Below are 27202 nucleotides of genomic sequence, written 5' to 3'. Positions count from 1 at the left end.
AAAATTGGAGATATATTAAACAAAATAAATTCTAGCTTTCAAATCGTTAACTATACAAGAAATGTTGATTATTATCTTTAGTGTTATACTTATTATCGCTTTAGTAAATTGTTACCCAAAAACTCTAACGCAGATTATGCATAAGAAATATACATATATATTTTTATTTAAATATGTATGTATGTATATAGATTTAAATTTATATGTATTTGTATATGTATATTATGTATGTATGTATGTAGTATATAGTATTTATATGTAGGCGTGTCTAACTTGCTGATATGGGATGCTCAATTATCTGCAACATTCTCAAAATGTGTGTGTGTGTGTGTTGTTTCTCTACATTTTTCAGTTTCCAGTTTCAAGTTTTCAGGGCTTTTCTACGGATGCTTTTGCTATTTTGCACATTTATTTATATTTTACTTAATATTAGCGTTTATTGTTGGGCTTCTTGTTGCTGCTTATTTCTTGGTTGTGATTTATTTTTGAGTGTCGCTTCTCCTTTTATACAACATCAACGAAAATTCCCCCCTCACCAGCTGGGCCAGCCGGCGTTGTGGGATAACACGAGTGACCTCCTGGTCCTGACCGAACGCTCCTAGAACCAATACAGATCCTTTGACGATTCCTGCACTTGAGCTTCCAGTCCTTTATGATGTGGGCAATCAACGACAGCAAAACAAAGAAAGAAACAAAATAAAACACGTTTTATTAAAGGTCAAGCGCATTGCCATGACAATGGCACACAAATAAACAAATGGACAAATGTCACAAGTCCTTTTTGTCCTTTTACGCACCTGCCATCGTTGGGTAACTCGAGTAGGCCGCCGCACTCTCCAGGGCATGAGCCGTCTGCTGGTCATGGTGGAGTCTGCAATGGATTAAAAATAAAGACAGAGGCAAAGTCAGAAACAAAAACAGAATCAATACAAATGCAGGTATTTATATACATATACGTGTACTATAATGGATCAATCATTTCGATTCTGTTTAGTATGCTAATATACTCAGTTAAAGTTTCAAATAAAATGTGTATATTTTGTGGATGACTGTTTTTAATTTGGCATATTACATTCGGATAGAACTGCCAAAGCGATGAATTCTAATTTTCTACCTTGGTTGTTATTGTTCAATCATTCGCTATATATATACTTTTCAGCTAAAAAACTACTGCTTCAAACTACATTCCCATAGAATAAATCAGTGATGTCCAAAAGTAGGATACAGTAGGCTATAAAATACAGGAAAAAGTGTCTTTAGCCCACTTTGAACACCACTGGAATAAATGAATTATTGTTTAGTTCGCTCTTGAAGAAAGTAACATCCTTGTTATTAAAATATGTTAATTTTGTTAATAATTCATTATTATTTGGTTAATATTTAGTATTCAGGTCGTTTCTATTTGGTTATTCACAATTTATATTATATTATTCAAGGCTGCAAACCTCCAAAGTTTTGTTTGAGGTTCAGTTCGGCGGTTCGAACCATAGAGTAAGACATTGGTTCGGCTTGCGAATTGGTTTATATACCCCCTGAGCCCAAAGTTTGGGTTCGAGCCTTGGTTTAATTTTATAAAACATTTTTATGTTATACATTTTTCCCCACATTTTGAGCTGATAACATTTTTTTAAAAAAAAGATATCAAAATTTGATGATAATTTAAATTTATTTCAAGATTTTTATGTCTTATTTTAATCCGAAGTGTCAAATAATTGCGTAAAATTAAAAAACCATAAAACTTATGTAATTCTGTTTTTTTTTGACAGAACCTTTAATTTTAGAAAGCGGTTCGGCTTAGGTTCGGGCTCGCGAAGTAAATAATTTCAAAAGTTAGGTTCATGATCCGGTTCAGGCTGCTTAAAAACCCGAATCGAACCGGTTCTACGAGATTCGGTTCAGAGCCGGTTTGCAGCCTTGATATTATTATTACTTTATGATGTATCTAACATACTCTTAATTCTTTTCAGGGCAATTCTTCGATTTCAGTTGCCTTTATTTTAAACCTTTTCGATTAAGCTTCTTTTTCGAGCTTATAAAACTCCCAAAGAATCCTCTAACGATGTAAAGTCAAGCTCACTAAATTTTGTTGATGATTTTTTAATCAGTTGCTAAAAAAATATCTGACTCAATTTTAATTTACATTTCAATCGAGTCATCTAGTGAAAACTTAATCCACTATTAGTATTGCCGCCATAATCTTTTATACTCTAATTATTTACATTTTCATTTGCTTGAATTTCTAACGTTTACCTTTATTAATTTGAGTCTGCAAAATAGCAAACTGCTGAACACTAATGTTATGCAACATATGTTAATTACCGATAATATTTTAAGCAAACCTATCGACTTTGTATCGAAAGTGTTTTAAGCGCCACAGCGCATCTTATTTGATTAAAGAGACACTACAATTCAAACTTTAGCTCAACTACATTTTGAAAAAAAGAAGACAATTTCAATAGCCGTACTTTTGTGTCGCTCTGGAAAATTCGTGTTCTGCCAACAACAATTAGGTTAGGTAAAATTGTGTTGATGATTGATCTATCACTTGCTAAATGCATTCGTTTTAGCTAAGGAATCTTTTGCTTAGAACTTATCATTACAACATTCCGATGGAATCGACAAGCTATATAAAGTGAAGTTTATTAAATTAGTTTGATAAGTGATTAATATCGATAAATTTTGATCTTATTATTATTACTTTACAATCGATCTAGCGATTGCTTAATCCAAGTAAAATGGTGTTGATGATTGATCAATCACTTGCTAAATGCATTCGTTTTAGCTAAGGAATCTTTTGCTTAGAACTTATCATTACAACATTCCGATGGAATCGTCTAACGATTGCTTAGTCCTCTTTTAGGGCTTTTGGTTAACTAAGGGGGGTAATGTCTTACCTGGTGCCGTGGCTGTACTGCTGGGGCAGGCGCAGCAGGCTGCCGTACTGGGCCATGTTGTGGTGGTAGGCGTGTGCGTGGGCCGCATGCGCGTGTGCCGCGTGCGCGTAGGAACCATAGTGAGCGGCAGCTGCGTGCGGCACCCAGGGATCTGCGGCGTAGCCGGTGTCCGTCGCGGTGCCGTACAAGTCGCTAACCTGGATATGGACAGAGATTGGAGAGAAGAGATTGCCGGTCAGTAAAGAGGGAAAAACGAAGAGACCGAATTACAACTTATTTAGAATGTGCGAGTCTCTGCAACCTGAGACCTTCGATCCTCGATCCTCGAGTTGCCGACACGTAATTGCGGCACGTATTGCAGTTAATCGTTTTCGTGGTCAAGGCATTGTGTTTTTGGTAGCTTCGGTAGCTTTGGTAACTTCGTTAGTCGACACTTACCTGTGGATGTGTGGGGGCGGGTATGGGATGCACGTAATTGCTGTTCCAGAACGATGGTGGGAAATTGCGACTCGACATGGGGCTGCTGCTATCTGAAAGAACGAGTTGAAAAGAAAAGGAAACTGTTGATAAAGCTTTCCACACATCGTATATTGTAAATAAAAAAGCAAATAAAGAAGACAAATAAAAAAAAACAACAAAATAAAATAAAGAAATAAACTTGAAGATAGTTTTTACTTTAATGCCAATAAAAAATGTGTTAAAAATAAAGTCAAAATCTAAATTTTAAAACTTCAGAGTATTTTTTATCAGTGTTTAGAAAAATGTTCTAGCTTGTGACACTGGAAGCGAAACGTCCGCGGAATGAAAACTACATATAAATAACAGTAACAACATGTTTAGCTGTTTTTTTATATGGAGTTTTTCATTCCGCGGTGGTCTTTAGGAAAAAACTTCTTTAATTTAAAAAATTCGCTTCAATTTTATGAAATTTTAATCCTATATTAAGAAGGCAACGCCTTAAAATGTAGAAAAACTTTTATAATTTTAGAAAATTATTTCTTAGTATCAGAAAAATTATTTATAGATTTTTAGATAAAATTTCTTTAAAATTGAAGACCAGTCGCCTTATTTTAGCTCGTTTTTTTATATTTTAAGGCGGTTTTACGGTAAAATTTTTATGAGTGTAACACGCCACAAACAATTTGCTTCTAATAGGAACTTATTTCAATTTGAATTCAAGTGCATAATGATTAACTGTGGCACTGTGCAACTGTGGCACGCAGCACGTACTTAGTTGTCGTCGGCGCCACGGCTTGTTGCAAATAACTGAGCGGAATGTTTGTTGTCGTTGTTGTTGTTGTTGTTGTCGTTGTCGGTGCCGTGTTCAGGATCATCACTTGTATTAAATGGTTGTAAATCTACGCGTTTATGAAATCGCAAAGACGAACACGAAGACATCTCCATTATGTGGCAGCAACAGAGGCTGCCACAGAGGCTGCAACTGCAACAGAGCGAGTGTAATGGAGCTGCCTGCTTGGAAAATTGTTGCCGAAAATAGCAACAACTTTTGGTTGGCTGCCTGGCTGGCGTCTGTGGCATGCACATGTGCCAAGGACTGTGCAACTGTGCAACTTGGGGACTCTGCCACTGCCACTGGGACATAGGCGCATTTGCGTTGACAACATTCCAAACTCAATTCGAGAGAAAAATATACAACAACTGCAAGAGGCAGAGGCATGTGGCAAAGGGAATAGAGCAGTGCTGCAAGATGGGGCAGCTGTAGCTTTGAGGATATGTTGCAAGTCGCGACTTTGCCCGGCACGTTGTGAGTGTGTCTTGAATGCTGATGATGTGGCTGACTTGCTGGCTGTTGGCTGACTTGGTTCGTTGGTTAGTGATGCCGCGTGCCCCATTCAGTGGCAACAGAGACAGAGAGAAAGCGAGAGAGAGACAGAGTGAAAGAGAGAGAAATGAAATGCCTGACAAAAAGTCGTCATCCTCGTCGCCATCTTCAGCGTCATAGTCATTCACTCACTCGCTCAACTGACGGCCAGGAATTCCCATTAATGTGCAAACAAGCAACAGCAACCGCAGAAACCGCATCAACCGACGATGTCAAAGATTTTGGCGACAGTCCCTTGCCCCTGCCCCCGTGCAACGCCTGCAACATCAACTGCCACTGCCACTGCCACTTCACATTTCACTTTCAAAGCGAAAGCCGCAAATGCTACCTGATGACAGCGCTCACCTTTCACCTTTCGCCTGATCGTCCCGAACTCCTAATGAAGTTGCACCTGATGCTGATAAGAGATAAGAGCCTAGATCACACGACCACACATAGACACAGTTACCTACTCCCTAACTGAGTGTCCTTTTTATAAATACCCTTGCGCAGGGTATTCGAATTTTGTGAAGAAACGTGTAACACGTTAAAGGAAGCGTGACAGATCCCATAAAGTTTATATATTCTTGATCAGCACAATGAGTAGTGTCGATTGGTGGGACTCAGCTTAAAAAACGTTATTGTTTCATGATATGTTTTAAACACATTTCACAGAATATGCACTTATTAAAATCAATCTACAATAATATATAGCTGCCAAACACAGTAAAAAAATCAATCCAAAATTAAACTTTAAAATTCTTGATTTAAGCTTGTAATTTTTAAGTAAGTATTCAGGGTGTTATTGTAAAATTAAGATATTATGTTGGAAAACTGGCAACGACTGAAAATAAAAAAGCCAAAGAAGCCTAAAATATTTGATCTAACTTAAGTGAACCTTATAAATATTTGAAAATCTCAATTCTGCAAACGAAAATGTAGCTTTTTTCAAGTATTTTAGACTTTTGAAACTGCATTGAATTGATCTTTTTCCGGAATTCCGGATTTTTATCTTAACCAAACTCACAGATTGTTGACTTGGCATTATCTAATACATTCTGATAAAAGTTGGCTAAAATCAATCTACTTTATCAAATAGTTTCCTTAGGAACAATTGGCCACAAATCAATGATTTTTTTTTGATATATCAACCAATCTAATAAAATAACCATGAAATAATTTGGTTAAAATCGTCCAACTATACCACATAGAGGTCATAATAACGAGCACCGTACAATAAAATATTAGGGTATCAAATCCTTGACATATCCTTTCTTTTGTCCTCTAATCGAAATGGAAATGAAAATGTAAATAGCCATGAAATGAGGCAGAGACCAGTTTAATTTTTGTTCTGTTTAGGGTTCGAATTTGGATTCGAATTCGAATTCGGTCTCGGGTGCGATTGCGATTGCGGTTCTTGCATCTGCGACAGCGGCGGGTGCCAAGGAATTTTAAATCGAATTCTTGAAGCATCTAATTAAATACTCGTAGCATTCGAATATCATATGAAAGTGCCAAACTGAGCAACTGAACAACTGAGCAACTGAACAACTGAGCAAATGAACAACTGAACGACTGAAGGCTGCAGCTGAGGACGTCTCGGGGCATCTACAATCTTGGAGGGATTGGCTGCGGGGAGCTGCTGCTGATGCCGGCGATATTTTAAGAGTCACAACACAAACTGAAAGTGCAAGCGTGCCACACACTCAAACGGCGAGTGTGTGTGTAAGTGTATGTGAGTGTATCTCGAGTGAGCAGTTAATTGAAATGCATTTTAAAACCGTAATGAGGAATCTATGCGGCATTCGGCATTGGCACCGCCAGACGAACCGCACAACAGCAACAACAGCAACAGCAACAACAACAACATCGACCACATCGCATTCCGGCGACATTTTATAGCACATTCCAACTAGATATATATGTATATGTTTATATATATGCACACATATATCTGCAAGCGTATATACATATATGTTTGTGTTTATTCGTACATAAAACAGCAACAACAACAACAAACTGCACATTGAGCTAAAGAGAAAAATCTATATAAATGCTGCATAGTTTTTAAAGTACCACGTGTTCGAGTGTGTGTGTGTGTGTATTTGTGTGTTTGTGTGTGTGCAAACCACTCAAATAGACAAATGGCCAAAATGAACTTTAAATACCATTAAGCAGCGTCACAACAACAACAGCAACAGCAATAGCAGCAACCGCAACAAAAAACTTGTTTTTGTTATTTTTTTCCTTTAGATATTCGAATTGCGCAAGTTTCACAGTTTGCTTAGTGGGCGTGTGGTTCAGTTGTGGTTTCTGCAACAACAACAACAACCATTTTAACAAATACAACAACAAGCACAAATTAGCGCAAGACTTTTGGGTTTCATTCAGCAAATTGCTTAATTGAATTTAATTATGAATATCAAAGGTAAACTCAAAAGTTGCTATGGAAATAGATACACATGAAATATTAAACAGAACTTAAACAAGGATATAAAAATAAAATTATTTTAATTAAAAAACTTTAAAGATTCTATTAATGTTTTAATCAAATTTTGAAAAACGAGTAATAAGGAGTAACATTAAAAAAAAAATTAGATACAAAGTTAGTCTCCTTTTAAATTAACTCATGAGCTCTTTTAAGAAAAAATAAAAAAATAATAATTTACAATGTTATCTTTTTTAAATCAATTATTGCTTTTATATGTAATGTTGTTGTAATGTTGGAGAAAACTTGGCTTAAATCAGGATAGTTTAATTTAAAAACTTAAGAGATTCCATTGATGTTTTAATAATACATTGAAGAATGATTCATAAGAAGATTCTATTTTATTCAAATTAGATGCAAAGAAACTCTTCTTTTAAATTTAGTAATTAAGTTTTTTACGAAAAAATAAATATATAAAATAAGTAATTTCCAATATTTTCTATTTTAATTGAATAATTTTTTATTATTAAATTTTTTTTTTAGTATTTAAGCGAAAACTTAAATAAATAAGTTTGTTTATTACAAGGAGAATTTCCATTCATTTTCTTACGCTTTTCATCTGATTAAATTTTGTAGCAAGCACAAATTTCCAATTAACGCGTGTCGAATGCAATTTTACTATAACCGAAATTGCACAATCAAAGTGGCAATAGCCTTAGCCAGGTATGCTACCCCTCCGCCATTTACACACACACACACACACTCTCCCCCATTGGCAGCAGCCACAGAAAGTCAATAAAAGGCGACTGCGATTGCGATTAGCGGTAGAAAGGAATACGCCGCAAATTGTTCAAGTGCTCGTTGATTGGCCAAAATGTTGTGGGTGGATGTGGCTAAAATGTGAATGGAGTGTGGTTGGAGATGATGCTGAGTACAGTACAAGGACACGTAAAGCACATTAACATTAACATCGCACATCGCACTAAAAGCGGCTTCTGCTTAGCATGCAAATGTGTGTCCCCAAAAAAGCGATAATTGATTGATTGAGCAATAAAATGAGGCAACCTGATGCTGTATAATTGTAAGAGGCTTAAAATTGGCTTAAAATGAAACTTAGCAAATAAACTGTCGTGACAAACATTTGGCAAGATGATTAAAGATAGAATGGGAAAACTTTAAGCAAAAATTCTACTACCTAGAGAGCCTGGTGACTCTATTTTGAAAATATGAATATTGAAGAAATTTTTGGAAGAAATGTAAGCTCCGCAAATGAAGGAAATATATAAAGTAAGAAAAATTACATTTTAATTAATTTCTGATAAGTTTTCACAGCGTTATGGGAATGTAAGGTGTTTGAAAAATTTTGAAAATATATAAGCTTCACAAATAAACAACTTTTAAATGCACTATGAATTAAGAATCAAAAAATGTTTAATAATTAAGTTTTCACATAGTTATGAGAGTTCTAAGTATCCAAAAAAATAATCGAAACTAAATATATTTTCAATTTGGAAAGATCATGACTCAAACTGAATTGCAACTTTGCTTTGAACCTGTTTATACAAATATTTATAAATTGTATAATCTTAAAAATTGCTAAGCAACGAGCGAAAATTTTCAAAATCAGACAAAAGATGCAAAGTTGGAAGAACAAACAGCATAGCATAAAAACAAAGAGGAGGTAAGGAAAAAAGAACAGGCGACAGGAGCAAGTGGGAGAGGGCAAGGGAGAGGAAAAAAGAGATAGCGACAGGCATGAACAAACGAAACGTTTATCTTCATTAAAGGAGGTAATTAATTTTGAAATCGAAAGAACAAGCGAGTGGCAAGTGGCAACTTGATTTATTTGGTTATATTGTGCGACGCAATGGCATTCAACAAAAATACAACGCGAAGGGGCGAAACTGCAAAAAGGCAGCCGCATCGGGGCACTCGGGAGGAATACATATACGTACTATATAAAATACATCTGAGATTGTCTGCCGTCTGTCACAAATGCAGTATGCGAGGTTCATTTGAATAGTTCCAAGCTCTCAATGCTATTTGAGTTCTCTTTGCAGATACTATGGGAACATGAGTTGCAAATTTCATTAGATAGATTTCAGTGGAGTTTATAAGGAATTTCTTGAGTTGAAAATTAAATTTGAAATTGCACGCGACATTTTAATAACTCTGCTCTGATTCTTTGGCTAATTATGAGAGCAAATACTCCCCATTCTACATAGAACTGAATCTGAATCTGATTCAGATGCTCATAATGGCTCTGGTTCTGCTTCAGGTTCTGGGTAATTGTTAACGCCAACACGCAAACTGACAGCTGGGACAAGTACATGACATGTGCGGGTCTTTTGATCAACATGTAAATGCCGAGTGTGGGCCGTGCAACACGGAGGGAGGAGTAGAGGGAGCAATTGATATAGCAGAATTACTTTAGTATGGGGTTGTCGAATCATTGTTATCATTCATATATCGATATATCGAAAAATATTTTACGCGATGATTTATTTTCTAATATTAATATCGATATAATTGTGCAAATTATTAACCGTTGGAAGCAAACAAACGTATTTAGTCAAAATTGCCAACAATGCATCCAAGCGCAAATCGTGCAATAAAATAGTGAAAATACAACTAATTTTGAGTGAAAACACGACAAATTTAAAGTTGCGTTCTGTTATTTATATTATCGATATAATCGATATTTTTGTGTCAAAAATATCAAATAAAAATTATATTATTTTCTTATCGATATATTTTTGATATTGTTATTTTTATACGCGTTACTTAAAAAATAAGTAAAAGTGTGTACTGTGTTCGTTGGAATGTATGTAAAAGGCAGAAGGAGGCATCTCTGACTGTATAAAGTATATATATTCTTGATCAGCATCAACTGCCGAATCAATATAGTCCTGTTTGTCTCTCCGTCCGTCAGTCTGTGTGAGTGCATAGATCTCAAAGACTACAGACTACAAATGAGTTGAAGCAGGTCAAGTTTGCTAGCAAATCGCGAAAAACCACCACACCCACAGTTTTTAAGATAATACCGATTTATGGTAATAAGCGTTATCTATTAATATTATCTATTATCTCACTTAACCGCAGCAATATCGGACAAGTAGAACCGCAGTAATAGCTAACCAAAGTTATTAAAAATTAAGACAAAACGATACCCAAAAGAATGAAGTTATTTTTACTAGGTAGTAATTTCTATAAAGTACTTTAATATGTATTGAAATAAGTACGGGTATTCTATGGTCGGGATCTAGACTATAGCCTTTCCGACTTGTTTTTAAAATATTATCAACACCCTACTATAGTTTAGTATGATTGTTGGATGTGAAGCTGCCTACCTTTTGTGTCCTTGTTGCTGTAATTGAGCGCACGGGAGAAATGCTCATCGACAACGCTGGCCGTGTCGCCCGAATAGTTGGTGAATACAACGCAGGTGGCCGATAGATACTGGGCATGTCCTTGACTGCTGGCGCCAGGGACACCGACGCCGCCAGTGCTGCTGCTGGTGTCCAGTGGCAGCTCCTTGGACATGGCGCCCGTGCCGGAGCCAACGCCCGTCGAGGACGCTCCGGCCGTGCCGTGCAGCGAATGCGGGTGGGAGTGCGGATGGCGCGGCGAGTCCGGGCCAGAGGAGCAGGATGATTCATTATGATGATGCTGTTGGGAGCCCACCAGGCGCGCTGCAATAAAATAAATGCATCTCATTATTGACAACAGACAGAAAAACAACAAACATACAGAGAGAAAAAGAGAGAAAGGGATACAGAGAGAGGGGGAAAGGAGAGGTGCGAAGTTCATTGCATTGCTGCATGTTCTGAGTTGCATTTCCGTAATAAAATATGATATAAATTATTAAATGTTAACTCGTTGGAATGCCGTCGAGCAATCTCAAAAATGTGCAAATTAATTAGCTTGCTTGCTGCCCTCTCTTTCTCTCTCTCTCTCTCTTCTCTCGGTGTCTCTCCATCCCGTTCTTCGCTGTGCTAAAACGGCAGCACATTCCAACCATGGCGAACAATCGATCTTCAATGCTGACAGCAGCAATGTGAGCATATATTTATTTATTTATTTATTTGTAACTACAGCAAATATTATAAGTATACATTACACTACATAACAACATTCAGTTCACAATATTTTAGCAATTAATTTGCACTTTAAGCTTAAGTATTCTTGAAAATTATTTAATGCACTTACGCTAACCACTCAATCATTTTTCTGTTAAATGAATTGCTTGAATTTGCTATTTGCCTTCTGAATGAACTAAATAAATTTGCATTAGAATGCAATATGAAGCCACAAATACTTTTGGTTTTATTTGGTACAAAATAAGTCTGGATTTTAAATTTATGTTTTTACTTTATTTTTCTTAAACTTATTTCGAATTCTAAATATTTGTTATAAGTAAAATAAATAACAAGTAAAGCCAGATAAAATGATAAATGTATATATAAATTAAAGAAATACGATATTTGTTTTAATTGACTTTCTGTAGTTGATGTTAGGTAAAAATATAAATTTCTTATGTTAACTGATATTTTATATTATATTTATATTTAAAAATTTTCTATAAATTAAAATTATTGCTAATTTATTATTTTATATTATTATTGATTTTTATTTTAAGTTTTAGGACTCCTATTCTAGACTATTAAAGGGGTTAGTTAACTAGAATATATTTTGTCGTAAGAATCATAGAAATAAATGTCAAATTTAAAAATAAACAGAAATTCAAGTAGACTATAAGAAAAAACGGACTGTAATTTTGGTGCCGGAGCCTTTAGCTCTACTGCGATATTCATATACAGAGGTGTTCTACAAATCTCTAACAGCGCTAAAGCAATGCAAAAGCAACTGTTGATGTTCCCGAAAACAAGAAATCGTTGCTTTCAAATGTCTAAAAATTGTTGAAAGACTTGACAAAATGTAGTATTTATTGAATTGAATCAAATTATTTTTTAAAATGAATAAAATTGCTTAGAATACATTTTGAAACCCAACAAATTTTTTTAAACTGAAAGTAAGTACTTAAAAGGCAGCCCATTTTTTTTGACTTCGGAAATATGTTCGAAAAAACTAAATCCCTGACATTTACACCGATATTTTCAGGGGTTATTTTGAAAAGCAATTCTCTTTAAAAACGGTATAGATTTCTGTAACACACCTGAATGATTTTTTAAATAATGTAAAATATTCCTAAACCTAAATATTTTTTTAAAACTGGAAGTAAGTACTATTGAAAATTGTTGCCAAGTTTTGCTTACCTTCAGCTTCGCTTCGCGGCACGATGAGATCCTCTTCTTTGGTTTGATGCGTCCGGCTGTGAATGCCGTGTCCGGCTCCGGAGCCGCTTAACACTGGGCTCATGCCAAGGCCGGCGTTGGCAGCGTTGCTTCCTCCCGGCACATTGCTGCCCAGTAATCCACTGGCTGGACCACTGCCAACGCCAACGCCGCCAACAGCTCCAAGCTGCAGGCCGGAGGAGGAGGCTTGATTGGCCACCGCCGCAACGGCAGCAGCTGCCGAATTGTGAGCGGCAGCAACGGCAGCGGCGGCAGCATTGGCGCTCACCGAGGGCGGCAGGATGGGACTGCAAGGCGAGTGGGAGCTGCCCGAGGCGCTCGATGAGGCGGCCAGCTGTACGCCCGAGGACGAGTACAGATCCTGGTTAAACTGCAAAATACAAAAGATAACATTAGCTACACTGAGAAAAATATAGCATCCTAAAATTAGATACGACCGTACTTGAATTGTACTAAAAATCTTAAATTAAGTATGAATCTATCTTAAATTTAGAATTCTGACTGCCCATTTTGTATGCCAGCTATTCGAAATAGTAGTCTGATTTTAACCAAACTAAGTCAGAATATATAAGACTATGGCAAATATATAATACCTGAGTCTCATTAAGATACCTCCAGAAACAACTGAGTTATTTGTACTAAACTAGCTTAAGATTCTTTTGTACTTTACTTTACTTTAGATTTTTTCAAGATTAAAAGGAAGTTTAAAATAAGAACGTTATATGCTAAAAATAAGTACATTTTGGGTTATTTCTTTTTCATTGTCGCACCTTAGAATTCGTAACTGGTTCTAGCGACGCAATGATGACGTTAAGCTTGGATCGCTGGTAAAATCCACAAAATACACCATTCTTAAATGATATTTAATTTTGGTATTTTGCTTAATTTTAGTATAATTACTAGTATATATTTTAAAATTAAAATTAAATAAATATGACAATGTTTTGTACTAAAAAAAAGTACATTTTGGGATTAGTTCAAGATTTTTGTGTACTTAAAGTAGTACGTTCAATTTTTTTCATTTCTGAGTGTACAGCTGCGACAGAGTGGGAGAGAGAAGTAGAGAGAGAGAGAGAGTGGAAGTGTAAGGTTATACAGTGGAGAGGAAGGAGGACGACAGAAATGAGTTATGGAAGCGTTGGTGCAAATTGAAAATGACACAATACGTAAATTTATGTTGATGGAAAATGCAGTGAGGCCATTAAATTTACGAGCGTTCGCATATTGTCACGCAGTTGCTTGGAAAATGTATCTAAGAGAAGGGGGTATGGAGGAAAGGGGGCAAGGGACACTAACTCATTTTGGGGAAGAGGTCACAGCCAAAAGCCGGCAATAATCACGCCGCAATCTCCGAGCTTGGCGACGTGTCAAACATAATGCGGCGCTCGCGACAATTTACGAGCGCCCAGCGACACCTTATATACCCCTCCCACCTTCCCACCCACCCCTCTGTGCCGCTCCAGAAGGAGCTGCTCTTGGTCTTTAATGAGCCCATTAGCGCTAGCGTTCTATAAGTGGCCGATAACCCAAACGAGGGCGTTGTCGTCTCGCCACATTTGCGAACGCTACAAACGCTTCTAAATTTAAACCCGACCCCTCCTCCACTTCTATTTTCCCCCCTGCCAACACGGAGGCGCACGCCAATTATGAGGCTGCCAGGGGTTAATAATGGGTTAACCATCACGATCCATTTGAAAAGTGCAGCGAGCATCGACAGCACGAGGCCTCGACCATGATTTATGTGCAACAGCAACAACAATGTATCGCCTGGCGTGGGTGTATCTCATAGATACATTCCGAAGCAGCAGCTGATACAGCAGATACACTCGCTGCGCCAACTCACTTAACGTTGCGGCTTGTTTACAAAGTCTTAATTTGTTTCTCCCTCAAGTGCGACCCAATTAAAGAAGCAGGAGAAACGCCAACTCATTGCGTGCGGCAACAGGATAAACCAGCTAGTAAATACGAGTAAGTATCTGTATCTACGTAGCTGTATCTGTATCGGCATCGGCATCTGCATCTGTCAATCGGCTTAAGCACATAATCAATATGTTGCCTTGGCTGCTTATCAAGCGACACGATCGTTACCAAGCTACAGCCAAGTGCAGTAGCCGAAGTGCGAACAATGCGGAGATACAAAAGTATCTGCAAGATTGCGGTTGCGACTGCGAGTGCAGTTGTTGTCGCTGTTATTAGCTGCAGCGATATTTCGATTATGCTGAACGATCAGTTCGAAACTCACACGGCATAAATCAGACGAACTTGCGACATCTTGAGTCTAACTTTGTTTTCTCTGTTGTCCTTCTTTTCTTTTTTTTAGTCCTCTTCGATGTTTCTTTTGGGTTCTCGAGGTACGTTGGTTTATCTGATCACACTGGCTCGTTTTTGATGTGCTCGGCAAGAACTAATGGCGATACACACAATAAATTAAGTGAAAGGGAACGGAAAAGGGATTGGGATGGGGATCGGGAACAAGCCTCCTTCTTTTATGTCGTACACTGATACAAAAAAAGGTAAATATCTATTATACGGTTCTCATCTCAAAAAAAAAAAAAAAAACCACAAATAGGGGGTGATTTATGATGAATTTATCAGTAAAAATTAGATTGGGGACTCACTTGGTTTATTTTTAAAAAATCTTTGAAATTTTCATACAAAATTAAATTTTGCATGGTTGTATTGTGCAATTTGTCACTACTTTGCCCGTTTACCAACACAACTTTTGTAAGCGAATTTGGGTAAGTACCTAATTTTGACTCGCCCGATTTCTAGCTGTTTTCCAACACTATATATAACGGAATCGTGCAGAAAGCTTTAATTTTTATAAAATGTCGTGCACAGGTTGTGATGTTACTGCGAGACAGTTTCTTAGACTCATTAAAAGTGAGTTGTTAGACTTCTTGCGGAGTCACAACGTAATACTCAGTGAAAAGTTGAAGTTTAAACATGTCACGGATAGGATCCATGAGGGGCTTATGGCCATTGGAAGGCTTTACAACCCAAGAGGTCATAGATGAATATGTCCATTTAGATGAGCTGAGTTGATAAGTTAAAGCGCCGCAGGCAAAATTTTAAAAAAATCGCGCGATTTTTTTTAAAAAAATTTTTGCTTACGGCCCATATATTTCACATCCTCATGGGAAAACGATGATGACGCAGAAGCTGCAGATGGTATATTTTAAAAAGAAATATGCGGTTAACTAATTAAATATTTTATTAATTTAAAGTTACGGCAACATTTAAACACCAGTTCGAAGTAGTGTTGGTAAACGGTTATAAATCGTGCGCGTCAAAATTAGTAACTTAACCAGATTTGGTTACAAAAGTAGTGTTGGTAAACGGACAAAGTAGTGACAAAATGCACAAAACAGCCATGCAAAATTTAATTTTGTATGAAAACTTCAAAGATTTTTTAAAAATAAACCAAGTGAGTCCCCAATCTAATTTTACTGATAAATTCATCATAAATCACCCCTATTTGTGGTTTTTTTTTTTTTTTTGAGATGAGAACCGTATAATAGATAATTACCCAAAAAAAATGTTCTAAAATCAAGATTTTGGTCTCAAAACTGAGAATTTTGGTCAAAAAAATAGTCGTCAAGAACATAAAATTCTTAAAGTAAGAAATAACATGAAAATTTCAAATAAGATCTAGTCTTATTTTACAAATATTTTATTTCTGTTTTATATTTTAATATAAATACATTTAATTTTGCTTTAGTAAATTTTAAAAATGATATTTAACTGAGTTTTTTCCATGTAACTAGTGGGATTCGAACCCGTGCCTGCTTTTATCTGAAGCGGCGACTCTAACCAGAGCGCCACGGGAAAACTATTGTCTTGTAATAAAATATGGCATATTTATAATTTCCTAACAATTTAAGACTTTTATTCTTGTATTAAGAACTTTGTTTATTAAGGTAAATATTCTTGGAATACGGTCTTAAAATGGTCTTATTTTAAGAATAAAATATTTAAGATCAATATTCTTGATTTCAGAAGTTGGTGTTTTTTTTAGTGTAGCCCTCCAAAAAAGCAAAGTGTCGACGGAACGACAAAACTGTGAGGCAGTTGCCGTTTTAGTCGCAGTCTCAGTTTGTGGGCAAATAAACCGGTCACCGGTCAGCGGTCACCAGGCTGGCTGCTGACTCAATCTGCGATTGGCCGACCGAGGTAAGCCCTATACCCCGAGCCATAACCCTAACAACCCGTGAGACGGAGACGGCGGGGAGGGAGACGAAGCGTCGTGCGGTGATCTTAAGTTTATCTGGGCCTGTTTATGGTCATGCAAAAGCATAGAATCAGAATCGTGTCGTATCGGTTACTTACATAAAAGGCCAATTTCGATTTGGTGCCGCGGCCTTGTATAATTGGAACTTGCGACACAAGAATTTCTTTGTGCCACAGCGACAAGCACCACAGCGAAATGTAGACGACAGAGATCCAAGTTCCAGTCCCGAGTCCCTGTTTCAGTCGCATTCGCAGTCCCAAGTCAAGGCCCAGATTCAGGCCCTGAGTCTGAGTCGGAGTCGGAGTCTGAACCAGAGTCAACCCTTTTGGGCAAAACTGTGAAGCGCTTCTGGCATCGTGAGAACTTTTCTGTACTTGTCACAAAAAATCACAGAAATCTTCGAAATCAATGTTTGCAAAAAGCGCAAACAAAGCGACATTTGCTGGCCAAAATTCCATTGAATCTTGGCCCAAGTTCACATCCCAAAAACGATTTGCGTTTTGCGTGAATTCTTATGATTTGTTACCCTGATTTAATTGTGGCCAGTTTCAAAGGCTAACAAATTGCCGAATCCTAACTCTCCCTAACTCTCCTCCTTCCTTTCTACTTCTGAAATTGTGCGTGTTCGCTTTTAACGTTCGTAATTAATATGCACAAATAATTATGTATAATTAACTAAAAGTCACAATAAACTATCTTGAATTCATCAAAAAAAGCTCGAATGATTTAATAATTTTATGTTTCTCATTATTATTTAATGTATTTTGGAAGGTAAAATAAGAGTTTCTTGTCCTCATTTGAGGAATAAAATTTACAATACAACAAGCATCAAATATGAGACAGGTTTTTGCTATGTTCAAAATCAACTATAACTTATAAAAATACTATTTAGCTGGAGTAAATCGCTTTTAGTTACAGGTAATTAAAAATTCATCTATCTTTCAATTTTAAAAGTAAAGATATTACCAGGTTTGGCTTAAATGTAAGAGTTCAGTACACCTCTGGAATTCTAACTCTTAACACACTTAACAAAAACTAAAGAATTTGAACTATATTAATAAATATACATAGATGATTTACATTAATAAATTTAATGTGCAAATTTTTTGTTGTTGAATTTGTGGTTTGGTGTTTTGTGTATTTACTTAATGTCAAAATCTTCTGATATTTTGTGTAAATGTGAGATTAGTGTTGATTTAAGAGTTGACAAAAGCAATAAATTTAAGTGCAAAAAAGATAAAAAAAAAAAAAAATTAATTAAAAAATTTTAAAGTTATTATAGAAAGTCTTATAATTTAATTGTTTTTTTTTATGAACGTATTTTATTTAAATAGACTCAAAAAGCTTGGTAAAAATCCTTTAGTTTTATTTATTTCCTTTTAATAATTCATCTATCCACGAATATATATTTTCCTGATGTCTATTATTTCTTATTTGCCAACGAATAAAGAAATTTGTATATCGTATTACTGTATCTGATATTACTATGGAAAAGTATTAAGATCTGATCCATAAGTTTACAAAATTGTCAGAGCAATACAGAAATAAAGGAACTCCGGACTCGAGCTTGGGGAAAATAATAGACAAAAAATAAATAGGAGTGTATTCATTTGACGAAAGTCTTTAAGGGCAGGTTTTTAGAGCAGTTTTTTTTATAAGGTGTGTTAAGTGAAAACTTACCCTCTCATATTGATAAAATGAACGACTAGGTCCTGCGCGCCCATACAGATATGGATAATAGGCACCGTACATTACTTCTGGGCAGGACACTGCCATCGTCGCAGTTGCAGTTGCAGTTGCAGTTCCACTCAATTCCCGATGTGTCGATTAAAGTACAGATACACACACACACACTCACACACACTAGCTATATATATATATATATAGATTTATGTATATAGTTGCACAGTAATCACAGTTATCCCGTAAGCTTTTCAGCAAGATAATAATTTTTCACAATGATCGCTGATGGAAATTGCAGCGCCTTCAGCACAAAACCAATTGCTATTCCAATTGCCGTTGGCTGTTAACTTTTTTTGTATTTTATCTAGCTGCTTTTGGAATTGTTAACAGCAGCAGCAGCAGTTGCAATGGCCGCGCCTGCGCCTTCGCCTAGGCCTCAGTCTCAGCCTCGGTCTGGGCCTGGCTTGAGCTTTGGGCCAAAACGGCGGCCACTGAAGTGAGGTAAAGTGAGGTGGGTTGGGATGGAGTAGAGTGAGGTGGGTTGGGATGGAGTAGAGTGAAGTGGAGTAATTATAAAACCGGCTCAAACTAAACTTGCAGTTGGCGTGTTGCGTTTTGTTATTGTAGTTTTTGTTGGTTTTGTAGTTTTGTATTTGCCGCTGAGACTCTGAGCTGCTCGGTTGCCAATGGCGAATTCCAGGAATGAAAACTCCGCTCGGATAATTATATTTACATATTGTAAAACACCATCGCGTTTGTATCAAGCGCCTTAATTACTTTTCGTCTCTTTTCTTTTTTTCTTTGTATTATTTTTTTTTTTTTTGTTTAAATGTTGTTGCAACTAAAGTTGTTATTGTGGCTTATTTGCTTTTCTTTTTAACTTGTTTGCAGCGCTTTTCTTTTGTTTGTACTCTGCAAAACTTCTTTCTATGAATTTTCCTTGCCTTTTTTCAACTTTCTTCTTTACCCTCTTTGCTTTGCTTGGCTTCTATGCGCAGGCAATTGCAATTATCATTTCCACATTGTTGACTGCTGTTAGTCTTCGTTATTGTTGTTATTATTGTTTGTAGTTGCTATTGTTATTGTCGTTGTTGTTGTTATTGTTGTTGTTGATTTGCTAGCATCCATTATGTGACCACTCCCTTGCTCGAGTTTCCGTTAAAAAATTGCAATCTCTGAAAGAAAAAATGGCAATGAAAATCATTAAAATTGTTGCTTGTGTCAAAATAAAAGGTTCTACATAATTACTAGTAGTAAAATTATCTACATTTATAAATCTATTTGCAGATATTTCAGTTAACAACAATAATATTAAATTCTTACAAATTTATGTGGACTTTACCAAAATTTCTTTAGTTCTTTAGTACTATCAAGTATGAAAATATACGTAAGAATTACATAACGACATACACTCCAGAGAGAGAAATTACTTATTATACTGACATTAATTTTTATGCAAATGTAAAGATTTCTTTCAGTTATGTAACTGAAAAGTATATTTTTTCTCTGTCATTCATAAATAATTATTGCAGTGATTGAATTTGCTAAAATTAAAAAAGAAATAAAACTTTTAAAATAGTTTTAATTTGGTAAAAAATAGATGAGCTTTTATTCAGCTTTATAAATAAAATTCACTTATTAAGTTCTACAGTTCTTTAATAATAAAATAAAAATGTCCTGCTTTGTCAAGTTGGTTAAATTTTTAAAGATCTGAAAAGCCCGACGGCATTACCAATGCAGTTCAAATATACTCAAAGAGTTTTTTTATTGGCATAGAGACTTGACACGTCACTTTTTATTGGTTTATTATTTAAACAAAATATTTGAACCAACCTTAACAACGAATTTTGCCTATCTAAGCCATAGTATCGCAACAAACCCAATTTCAAAATATTTTTAATTCAATCCGTGTAATAACGAAACAATTAATTTGTGTAATATAAACATAAGTTTTGAACAATACTTAGAATTAAAGCATTCATTTTAATTACAACTTAACGTGCTACAAAGTTTTTCACAATATTTTTTTTTAAATCTTGGTTTTTTTTAATATTTCTTATTTCTCTTAAAGATTGATCCTTATTGATTGATTTAAATCATAGATCTTTTATTAATCTTTTAAAAACTTTTTTAAGATTTTTAACTTTTTTTGTGCATGGAAATCAAAACGGTATTTCAAAACCAAAATATACAAAAAAAAAAAAAAATAAAATAAACGGTGACCGTTATGAAACCGTTATTCAAAGACATAACCAAAACCCCAACTGAACCCGATAATTGCTTCTGGTTGATACACCATGTTTTGATGTATTTGAAAATTGCTCAGTGCATTTAAGATTAAAGTAAATTTATCGTGAATCTGATATGCGAACGAAAATAAACAAATACAGCGAAATACACTATCTAAAACTTAACTGGCTTTAAAATTTCTCTACTTTTAGAATAAAATTTGGGAATAAAAGCAGCTTATCATATTTTCATGACCCGGTTTGCATATTTTTTATTTAGCAAAACAATTCTAAAAAAAACCTTTATTTACTTTATGCGACTTAAATTCACCAAGTCAAAGTAAATTCATACCTTAAAATTTTTCAAATGATTTTAAAACAGGATAAAGAAATTCCCTTCCGAAAATCTCTGTTGAAAGTGAAAACCGGAACAGATCTGTATCTATTTTAATATATTTTGGGTATCTCTTATTCACTGAAAAAAAAGACCAAGTTCTAAAATCAAGAACATTCATCTTAAATATTTTGTTCTTAAAATTAGATTATTTTAAGACCAAATTACTAAAACTAAGATTATTAATCTAAAAAATCTTAAAATCTTAATATAAGAATAAAAATCTTATATTGTTAGGAAAGTATAAATAGGTACTATTTCGTAACAAACAAATGATGGCACCGTGGCGCTCTGGTTAGAGAGGCCGCTTCAGTTGTGAAGCAGTAGGCGGCGGTTCGAATCCTCCTCGTAACAAATTAAAATAACGTTTATAAAATTACTAAAACAGAAAAAAATATAAATAAATCAAATTTAAAAATAAAAAAAATAATTTTCATTTATTTTATTTTTTGATTTTAATTTTAAGAACATTTATTCTTAAAATAAGAACTTGGTCTTATTTAAAATGTTCTTAAAATCAAGATGTGTTCTCTTAATTCAAGAATTTGATGTTCTCGACGCATTTTTTAGACCAAAAATCTTAGTTCTGAGACCAAAATCTTGATTTTAGAAAATTTTTTTTATCAGTGTTCATATTAATAAAATGGTGTAAACATATATCTCAACATTGAAATGTATTAGTACTATTTGATTTTTCCAAAAGTCTTGTACTTACAATTAGAGTTAATTAAATTCATAATCCAATTAATGCAAATTGTTGTGTTCTCCGGACTGTTTTGATTTATGCACTTTAACAATTAGCAGGTATTTATTAATTTATTTGTATTGTATACTTGTATATTTAAAGAGAAAACACTTTGTTTCGTTTTTGATTCACATGTGGGTAGATTTTAAGTGACAGTGACGGTTTAATGCCGTCGTAAAGACACGCGATTTGCGTTTTGCTTTGCAGTTAATTTAAATAGTAATTAAATTTATAAGCGGCGGAATCTTCACGTGAATTTTTAAAATTTTAACACTGCTTTTATTGCTCCGATGGGCTAGAAAGGGGGCACGGGGACAGTGTCCCGCAGCGAGATCCAAACGCGAAGCGTACACAAAAACATTTGCTCGCGCACTCAATGAAAATATTTTCGCTAAATCCACAAATGCCAAATTCCATAAATTCTTGCGAGTTGGCAACGCGGCGAAGGCGGCGGCGATGACAACAATGGCGACGGCGACGGAGACGGTTACGACGACGGCGATGACTACGACGGCGACTATGACTGTGACGACCGATGCTCACATTCACATTAGTTTACGCTACGTATGTATGCAGCATCAATAGAGCTTCAAGTGAAGGTGCAAGCGATAGCGGATAATCTTTTAATTGCCACCGCATACACTGAAAATGAACTGCACTTGCTACGATCGCTCACTTCGACTGGGAGAACTGAGAAGGCGAATTCGAATTCGATTTGAGTACACGAGCGTAAGGCGTTGCGGAACCGCCGCTGCCGCTCTATTGGAAGGGAGAAAACAAACTGGCTGCCTGCTGCTGGCGGTTACTCGATGATGCAGTCGCGACAGCAACTGCGCCGCAGCAGAAGCGCAAACAAAATGGCATTTTGACCACATGCCATCTCGCTCGCGGCTAACAAGGCGAGAGTGGAATAGAGCGAGACGACAGCTGTGTGCTGTGCGTTAGCACTCAGCGCCGCCCACTTTGTTAATGTGTGTATGTATGTGTGCCATTTTTGTGCAGTGGTTGTTGTTGTTATTGTTGGAGCGCGGTGTCTGGACTAACGATGCCGCGGTGTGAAAATAAAATGGAGTGCGTCTCAATTGTGTCTTGAAGTAGACGGACTCACAGCAGGAAATATTTGGCTCCTGCCCTGTTCCCTTCTCTTTTCATCTGCTCCATTTCATTCAGTTCTGGCCTGTTCTGTCCTGTTCTGTTCTGTTACGGCCTGTTTCTACTCTGCTTGTCGCTCTGTTGTCTGATTTCAAAGTTCGTTTTCCGATAGCAGAAGCCACGCACCGCACCGCACAGTTGCTGTGCAACACATACACGCACACAGATTGAAAGGAATTCGTATTCGTCCTTTTGTTTGACCGAAAAGTATTTGCCAACTGTGTCAACAGTGTTCCACTTGGACACAACGTGACGTATACGTACTCGTACTCGAACTCGTATTGATAATAATCTGATTGAGACTGAATAAAATTTATTGTGCTTTCTTTGTTGACAAGGTGTGCACAGCGGACACTTGTGCGATAAGTTCAATATGTCAACGATTCTCAGTGAATCTTCATCATGCTTTTGAACAAATTATTATCATGATTGCTTTACATTCACACTATATAATGAACTCTTAATCAGGGACTGACACTGCACATTGCGACGATAAAGGACGCATATTAATTAAATCAATTGCATGTCGAATTGTTTGTGATTTCTGAACCTTGAACATATATTTTTATATCAGCATAAAGACTTACTTATTAAGGGACGTCTGTTCATTTATACTCTTTAAGTAATGTGGTCTGATAAGTGTTAAAATCGCTGAAGGAGTTGGGTAATTAACAACATTATTTGGTAGCCATCAATTACCGTCGCTTTGTGATAGCAGATAAAGAGTAATTTCTGCCTTGAGACATAAACAAACTTTTGTTTTCCAAAAGCTTTTATCCTTTCATCGCTTAAAAACAAGGATTTGATCAGAATCAGAAGACATTGTTAAAAAGATTAATTTAATCATTATTAATTTTTAAAGAGAGAGACTAAATTAATAGCCGATATAATTATTTCTTATTCTACCGTGTTTGGTTTTAGTATTAGAATGATCTATAATAGTTGCACTATTGCTATGGTTTCTTAGAATAATTCTAATTGCATCGCACTAGTATTTTTACCAGGAATGAAAACCGTTATCGAAACCATAACCGAAACAAATAATTTGTATTACCGAAGTTGCCGATTAATAGCCGATTCATATATAACGGATAGTTTCAGTATAATCATGTTTTAAATTCCATTATGTTGTTAAGGTTTATTAAATCATCATCATCATCGTTTTACAAACTAATTTTGATTTTAAATTTAAATATTGATGTTATTAAGTAGATCCTTTTTGTATTAAGTTTTTTTTTTATATATTAACGTTTTTTTACATTTTTTGTTTAATATCGTTTTAATGCTTGTTTTAAATTTAGCTATTTTTTAGGTCAGTTATTACGTTCGTTATCAAAAAAATTAAACAATTTAACTTAATCTTGCAAATTAACTAACACACAAAATGCCAAAAAAAAAAAAATTATTTCACGGCTGAAATTTTCTATTGACCTGAAAAAAGGACGGTTCTTTTCTTCTTCTCTTGTCATATTTCCTTGTGTTCTTTACGTAGAATAACTTATCAATTCTAGCATCGATATTTATAATTTTCCAATATACTGACAGAAATTATTACTTACCCATTTGCGAATGCCTTATCATTAAAAAAGAAAACACACAAAGCAATTACTAAACACACTTGCAAAGATTTATTTCATACGGTATCAAACAATTTGACTCTAAACAGTCTTTACATTTCTCGTTGTTAAACAACTTTGCAGTATGTAAGTCTTAAGGAAAGATTTCCAACATTAAGTAGAGGAAGGATATTGAGGGTAAGCAAAGGGTCACAGTTTGGAAAGTTAAGAGGAAACAATAAAAAAAGTTTTGCTTGCGACTTTAATTCAATTAAATATCGAAGTTTTGTGTGCGTACACAATTAAGGCGTTAACCGTTTGGGATCACGTGGGAACATGGACGTCTTCCTAATGTTATCCAAGCCAAGATACAACATGACGACACGTTCCATACCAATACCGCCGCCAGCATGCGGTGGACATCCGTAACGGAAGGATTCAATATAAGCGGCAATTTTAGTAGTATCTATAATGAGAGAGATGGAAAGGATTAGTTTCAGGCTGCGCCAGTTTTGTAACTAGTCAACCTACCAATGCCGTGGTGCTTGGCACGCTCCATTAAGTACTCTGGGTCGTGTATACGTTGAGCGCCCGACAGGATCTCCTCGCCACGCATGAACATATCGTATGAGTTGGAATAAATGGGATTGTTGGGGTCGGGCATGGTGTAGAACGGACGTATCGCCAGTGGGAACTTATCGAGGATGTAGAAATCGGTATCGTATTTAGCTTTCACCAAGCGGCCCAACAACTTCTCGTTTGGCGTTGACAAGTCCTCTTCGTCGCCAGTTTCCACGCCCGCCTCACGCAGCATAGCCACGCCCTCAGAGAACTGCAGTATAAGTGGCGGCTCCAAGAACTTAAAGGCATCCACCTTGTACTGTTGACCAACAGCCTCGATTTCGCGACTGTAATTATCGCGCAGACCCTTGAATATGGCTGTAAACGTGTTGCCAATAGTATGCAGCACCTCATGATAGTGATATTTGAATGCCATCTCCAAATCAAGGCCAACAAATTCAGTCAAATGCCTGTGCGTGTTTGAGTCCTCAGCCCGGAACACAGCTCCAACTGTGAACACCTTATCGAAGTCGGCAGCGATGGCCATTTGCTTATAAAGCTGTGGAGACTGCGCCAGATAGGCAGATTCTGTAAAACCCATTAGAATAATTACAGTCTCAGTCGCAAAGATGTTTAATAAAAGACATACCCTTGAAGTAGCTGACGGTGAAGACGTTCGCGCCACCTTCGCTGGCAGCGGAAATGATCTTGGGCGTATGGATTTCGGTGAAACCCTTGTCGGTAAGAATATCGCGGAACAAACGGCAAACGCCCGCCTCTAGGCGGAAGATTGCCTGATTGGCTGGTGTTCTCAAGTCAAGCACGCGGTTGTCCAATCTCGTGTCCTGGTTGACGCGTATGTTAAGTCCCTCAGCATCATCTGGATTCTCAGGCCTAGCAGCGTCCTCAATCTGAAGAGGCAGCTGCGGCTTTGCCTGCGAGATGACAAAGAGCTGCTCCACAGACAACTCCACAAACTGTTCAGTACAGGACTCGATCTTAATGGGAACTGCGATAGGTTTCGCTTGGATGTCGATGATGCTCTCCTTCGGAATGCTGCAATGGATGAGTTAATATATCTGCGCATAGTTATAACAACTGTTTAACTTACTTTCCGGCAAACTTGATCATTTGTTTGGAAATCACATCGCCCACGGCCAGAATGCACTGCACGGTGCTGCTCTGCTGGCGTAGAACAAGGAAACATTGTTTTCCCTTGGCACGCGTTGTGTGTACGCGTCCACGCACCCAGAACAGACCCTTGTCCACATGCTTGCTCAGCTCGGGCACCAATAAAAACTCGCGCTCGCTGCGCTTATCCTTCGATTGGATCATCTCAGAGAGTCCATAACGGGCGGCAGCATGATCGACTGCTTTGTCGCCGGTCGCATCGTCGGCAGCAATGGCAGCGGCAGTCTCGGCTTTCTGCTCAGCTTTCTGTAGAGATGGAGAGAGAGAGAGATAAAGTTGATGAAATAACAACAGCAATAAATATGTTATCAGTCACTTTAAAAGCCACGTCTACACGCAATTTACCTTAGCTGCCTTCGCCAGCTTCTTGGCTCCTTTCTTTGAGACCGTCTCTTGTCCTGCAGCGGTATTCCCACTGGCTACATTCTCCTTTTCCTCGACCATTTTGGAATGCAGAAAACCGGCTGTAAAGTTCAATTGTTTTTATTAATTTACAAGCACATACATAAACCACAACGGTTTTGATAAGCAACAAGCAACAGACGAGAGAGGGGGAAACGCATCCGGCACTCAGCTATTGCGTCATGTATATATAAATAGAAGATAGATCAGAGTGCACTACATTTGCATATACAGTGCAATTAATACCGCTGCATCTGAATTTACACTTCAGTTCATTCAACTCAATGTGGAAATTGCATATTCCATATGGAGAGGGGGTTTCTCCATCTCTTTGTCTAATGCGGCACACACATAACCTATACTTGTAAACCTTTTGTTCACAATTTGCACAGTGGATACCCTTTACTTATTGATTTTTTGCTGCACTAACTATTCGCTTACCAGTTATTTTACGCCTTTTTTAATACACAAACGAATAGATTACACGAGTTCACGGAACGATTGCAGCAGCATGCGCTAGGGTTGCCCTATCACTGTTGAGTGCAGTTACCGACAGCTTTGAACCGGGTGGCAGCCTTGGTTCCCAGAAAAAGGTTAATT

At 36.5% G+C, this 27202-nt stretch overlaps 2 protein-coding genes across 2 annotated transcripts; both read right to left on the bottom strand.

Annotated features, from left to right (window-relative positions):
* Positions 1 to 502: 502 nt before the first annotated feature.
* Positions 503 to 19180, bottom strand: LOC117785412 (protein vestigial). The gene is made up of 7 exons (XM_034623397.1): positions 18371 to 19180; positions 12421 to 12829; positions 10495 to 10836; positions 3333 to 3424; positions 2895 to 3091; positions 798 to 871; positions 503 to 648 (listed from the first exon to the last, which is right to left on the bottom strand). The coding sequence occupies exons 1-7, from the start codon at positions 18464 to 18466 to the stop codon at positions 599 to 601; spliced, it is 1260 nt and encodes a 419-aa protein (XP_034479288.1). The 5' UTR covers positions 18467 to 19180; the 3' UTR covers positions 503 to 598.
* A 5317-nt stretch (positions 19181 to 24497) lies between these two features.
* LOC117785411 (aspartate--tRNA ligase, cytoplasmic) lies at positions 24498 to 27197 on the bottom strand. The gene is made up of 6 exons (XM_034623396.1): positions 27044 to 27197; positions 26546 to 26664; positions 26121 to 26446; positions 25659 to 26065; positions 24980 to 25597; positions 24498 to 24914 (listed from the first exon to the last, which is right to left on the bottom strand). The coding sequence occupies exons 2-6, from the start codon at positions 26642 to 26644 to the stop codon at positions 24751 to 24753; spliced, it is 1614 nt and encodes a 537-aa protein (XP_034479287.1). The 5' UTR covers positions 26645 to 26664; positions 27044 to 27197; the 3' UTR covers positions 24498 to 24750.
* Between the last annotated feature and the right edge of the window lie 5 nt (positions 27198 to 27202).

The sequence above is a fragment of the Drosophila innubila genome (assembly GCF_004354385.1).
Source record: "Drosophila innubila isolate TH190305 chromosome 2R unlocalized genomic scaffold, UK_Dinn_1.0 1_C_2R, whole genome shotgun sequence".
In the NCBI taxonomy this organism is placed as follows: Eukaryota; Metazoa; Arthropoda; class Insecta; order Diptera; family Drosophilidae; genus Drosophila; species Drosophila innubila.
This window is presented reverse-complemented; position numbering and strand designations above follow the sequence as displayed.

What these genes read in the sequence shown, in the direction of transcription:
- LOC117785412 (XM_034623397.1), bottom strand. Translation starts at nt 18,466, where the DNA reads ATGGCAGTGTCCTGCCCAGAAGTAATGTACGGTGCCTATTATCCATAT. An exon ending in CAGCAACAAGGACACAAAAG is followed by an intron (nt 3,425 to 10,494) that starts GTAGGCAGCTTC and finishes TCGTTCTTTCAG; the next exon opens with ATAGCAGCAGCCCCATGTCG. An exon ending in CAGTACAGCCACGGCACCAG is followed by an intron (nt 872 to 2,894) that starts GTAAGACATTAC and finishes AATCCATTGCAG; the next exon opens with ACTCCACCATGACCAGCAGA.
- LOC117785411 (XM_034623396.1), bottom strand. Translation starts at nt 26,644, where the DNA reads ATGGTCGAGGAAAAGGAGAATGTAGCCAGTGGGAATACCGCTGCAGGA. An exon ending in CACCGTCAGCTACTTCAAGG is followed by an intron (nt 25,598 to 25,658) that starts GTATGTCTTTTA and finishes TGGGTTTTACAG; the next exon opens with AATCTGCCTATCTGGCGCAG. An exon ending in TGCCAAGCACCACGGCATTG is followed by an intron (nt 24,915 to 24,979) that starts GTAGGTTGACTA and finishes CTCTCATTATAG; the next exon opens with ATACTACTAAAATTGCCGCT.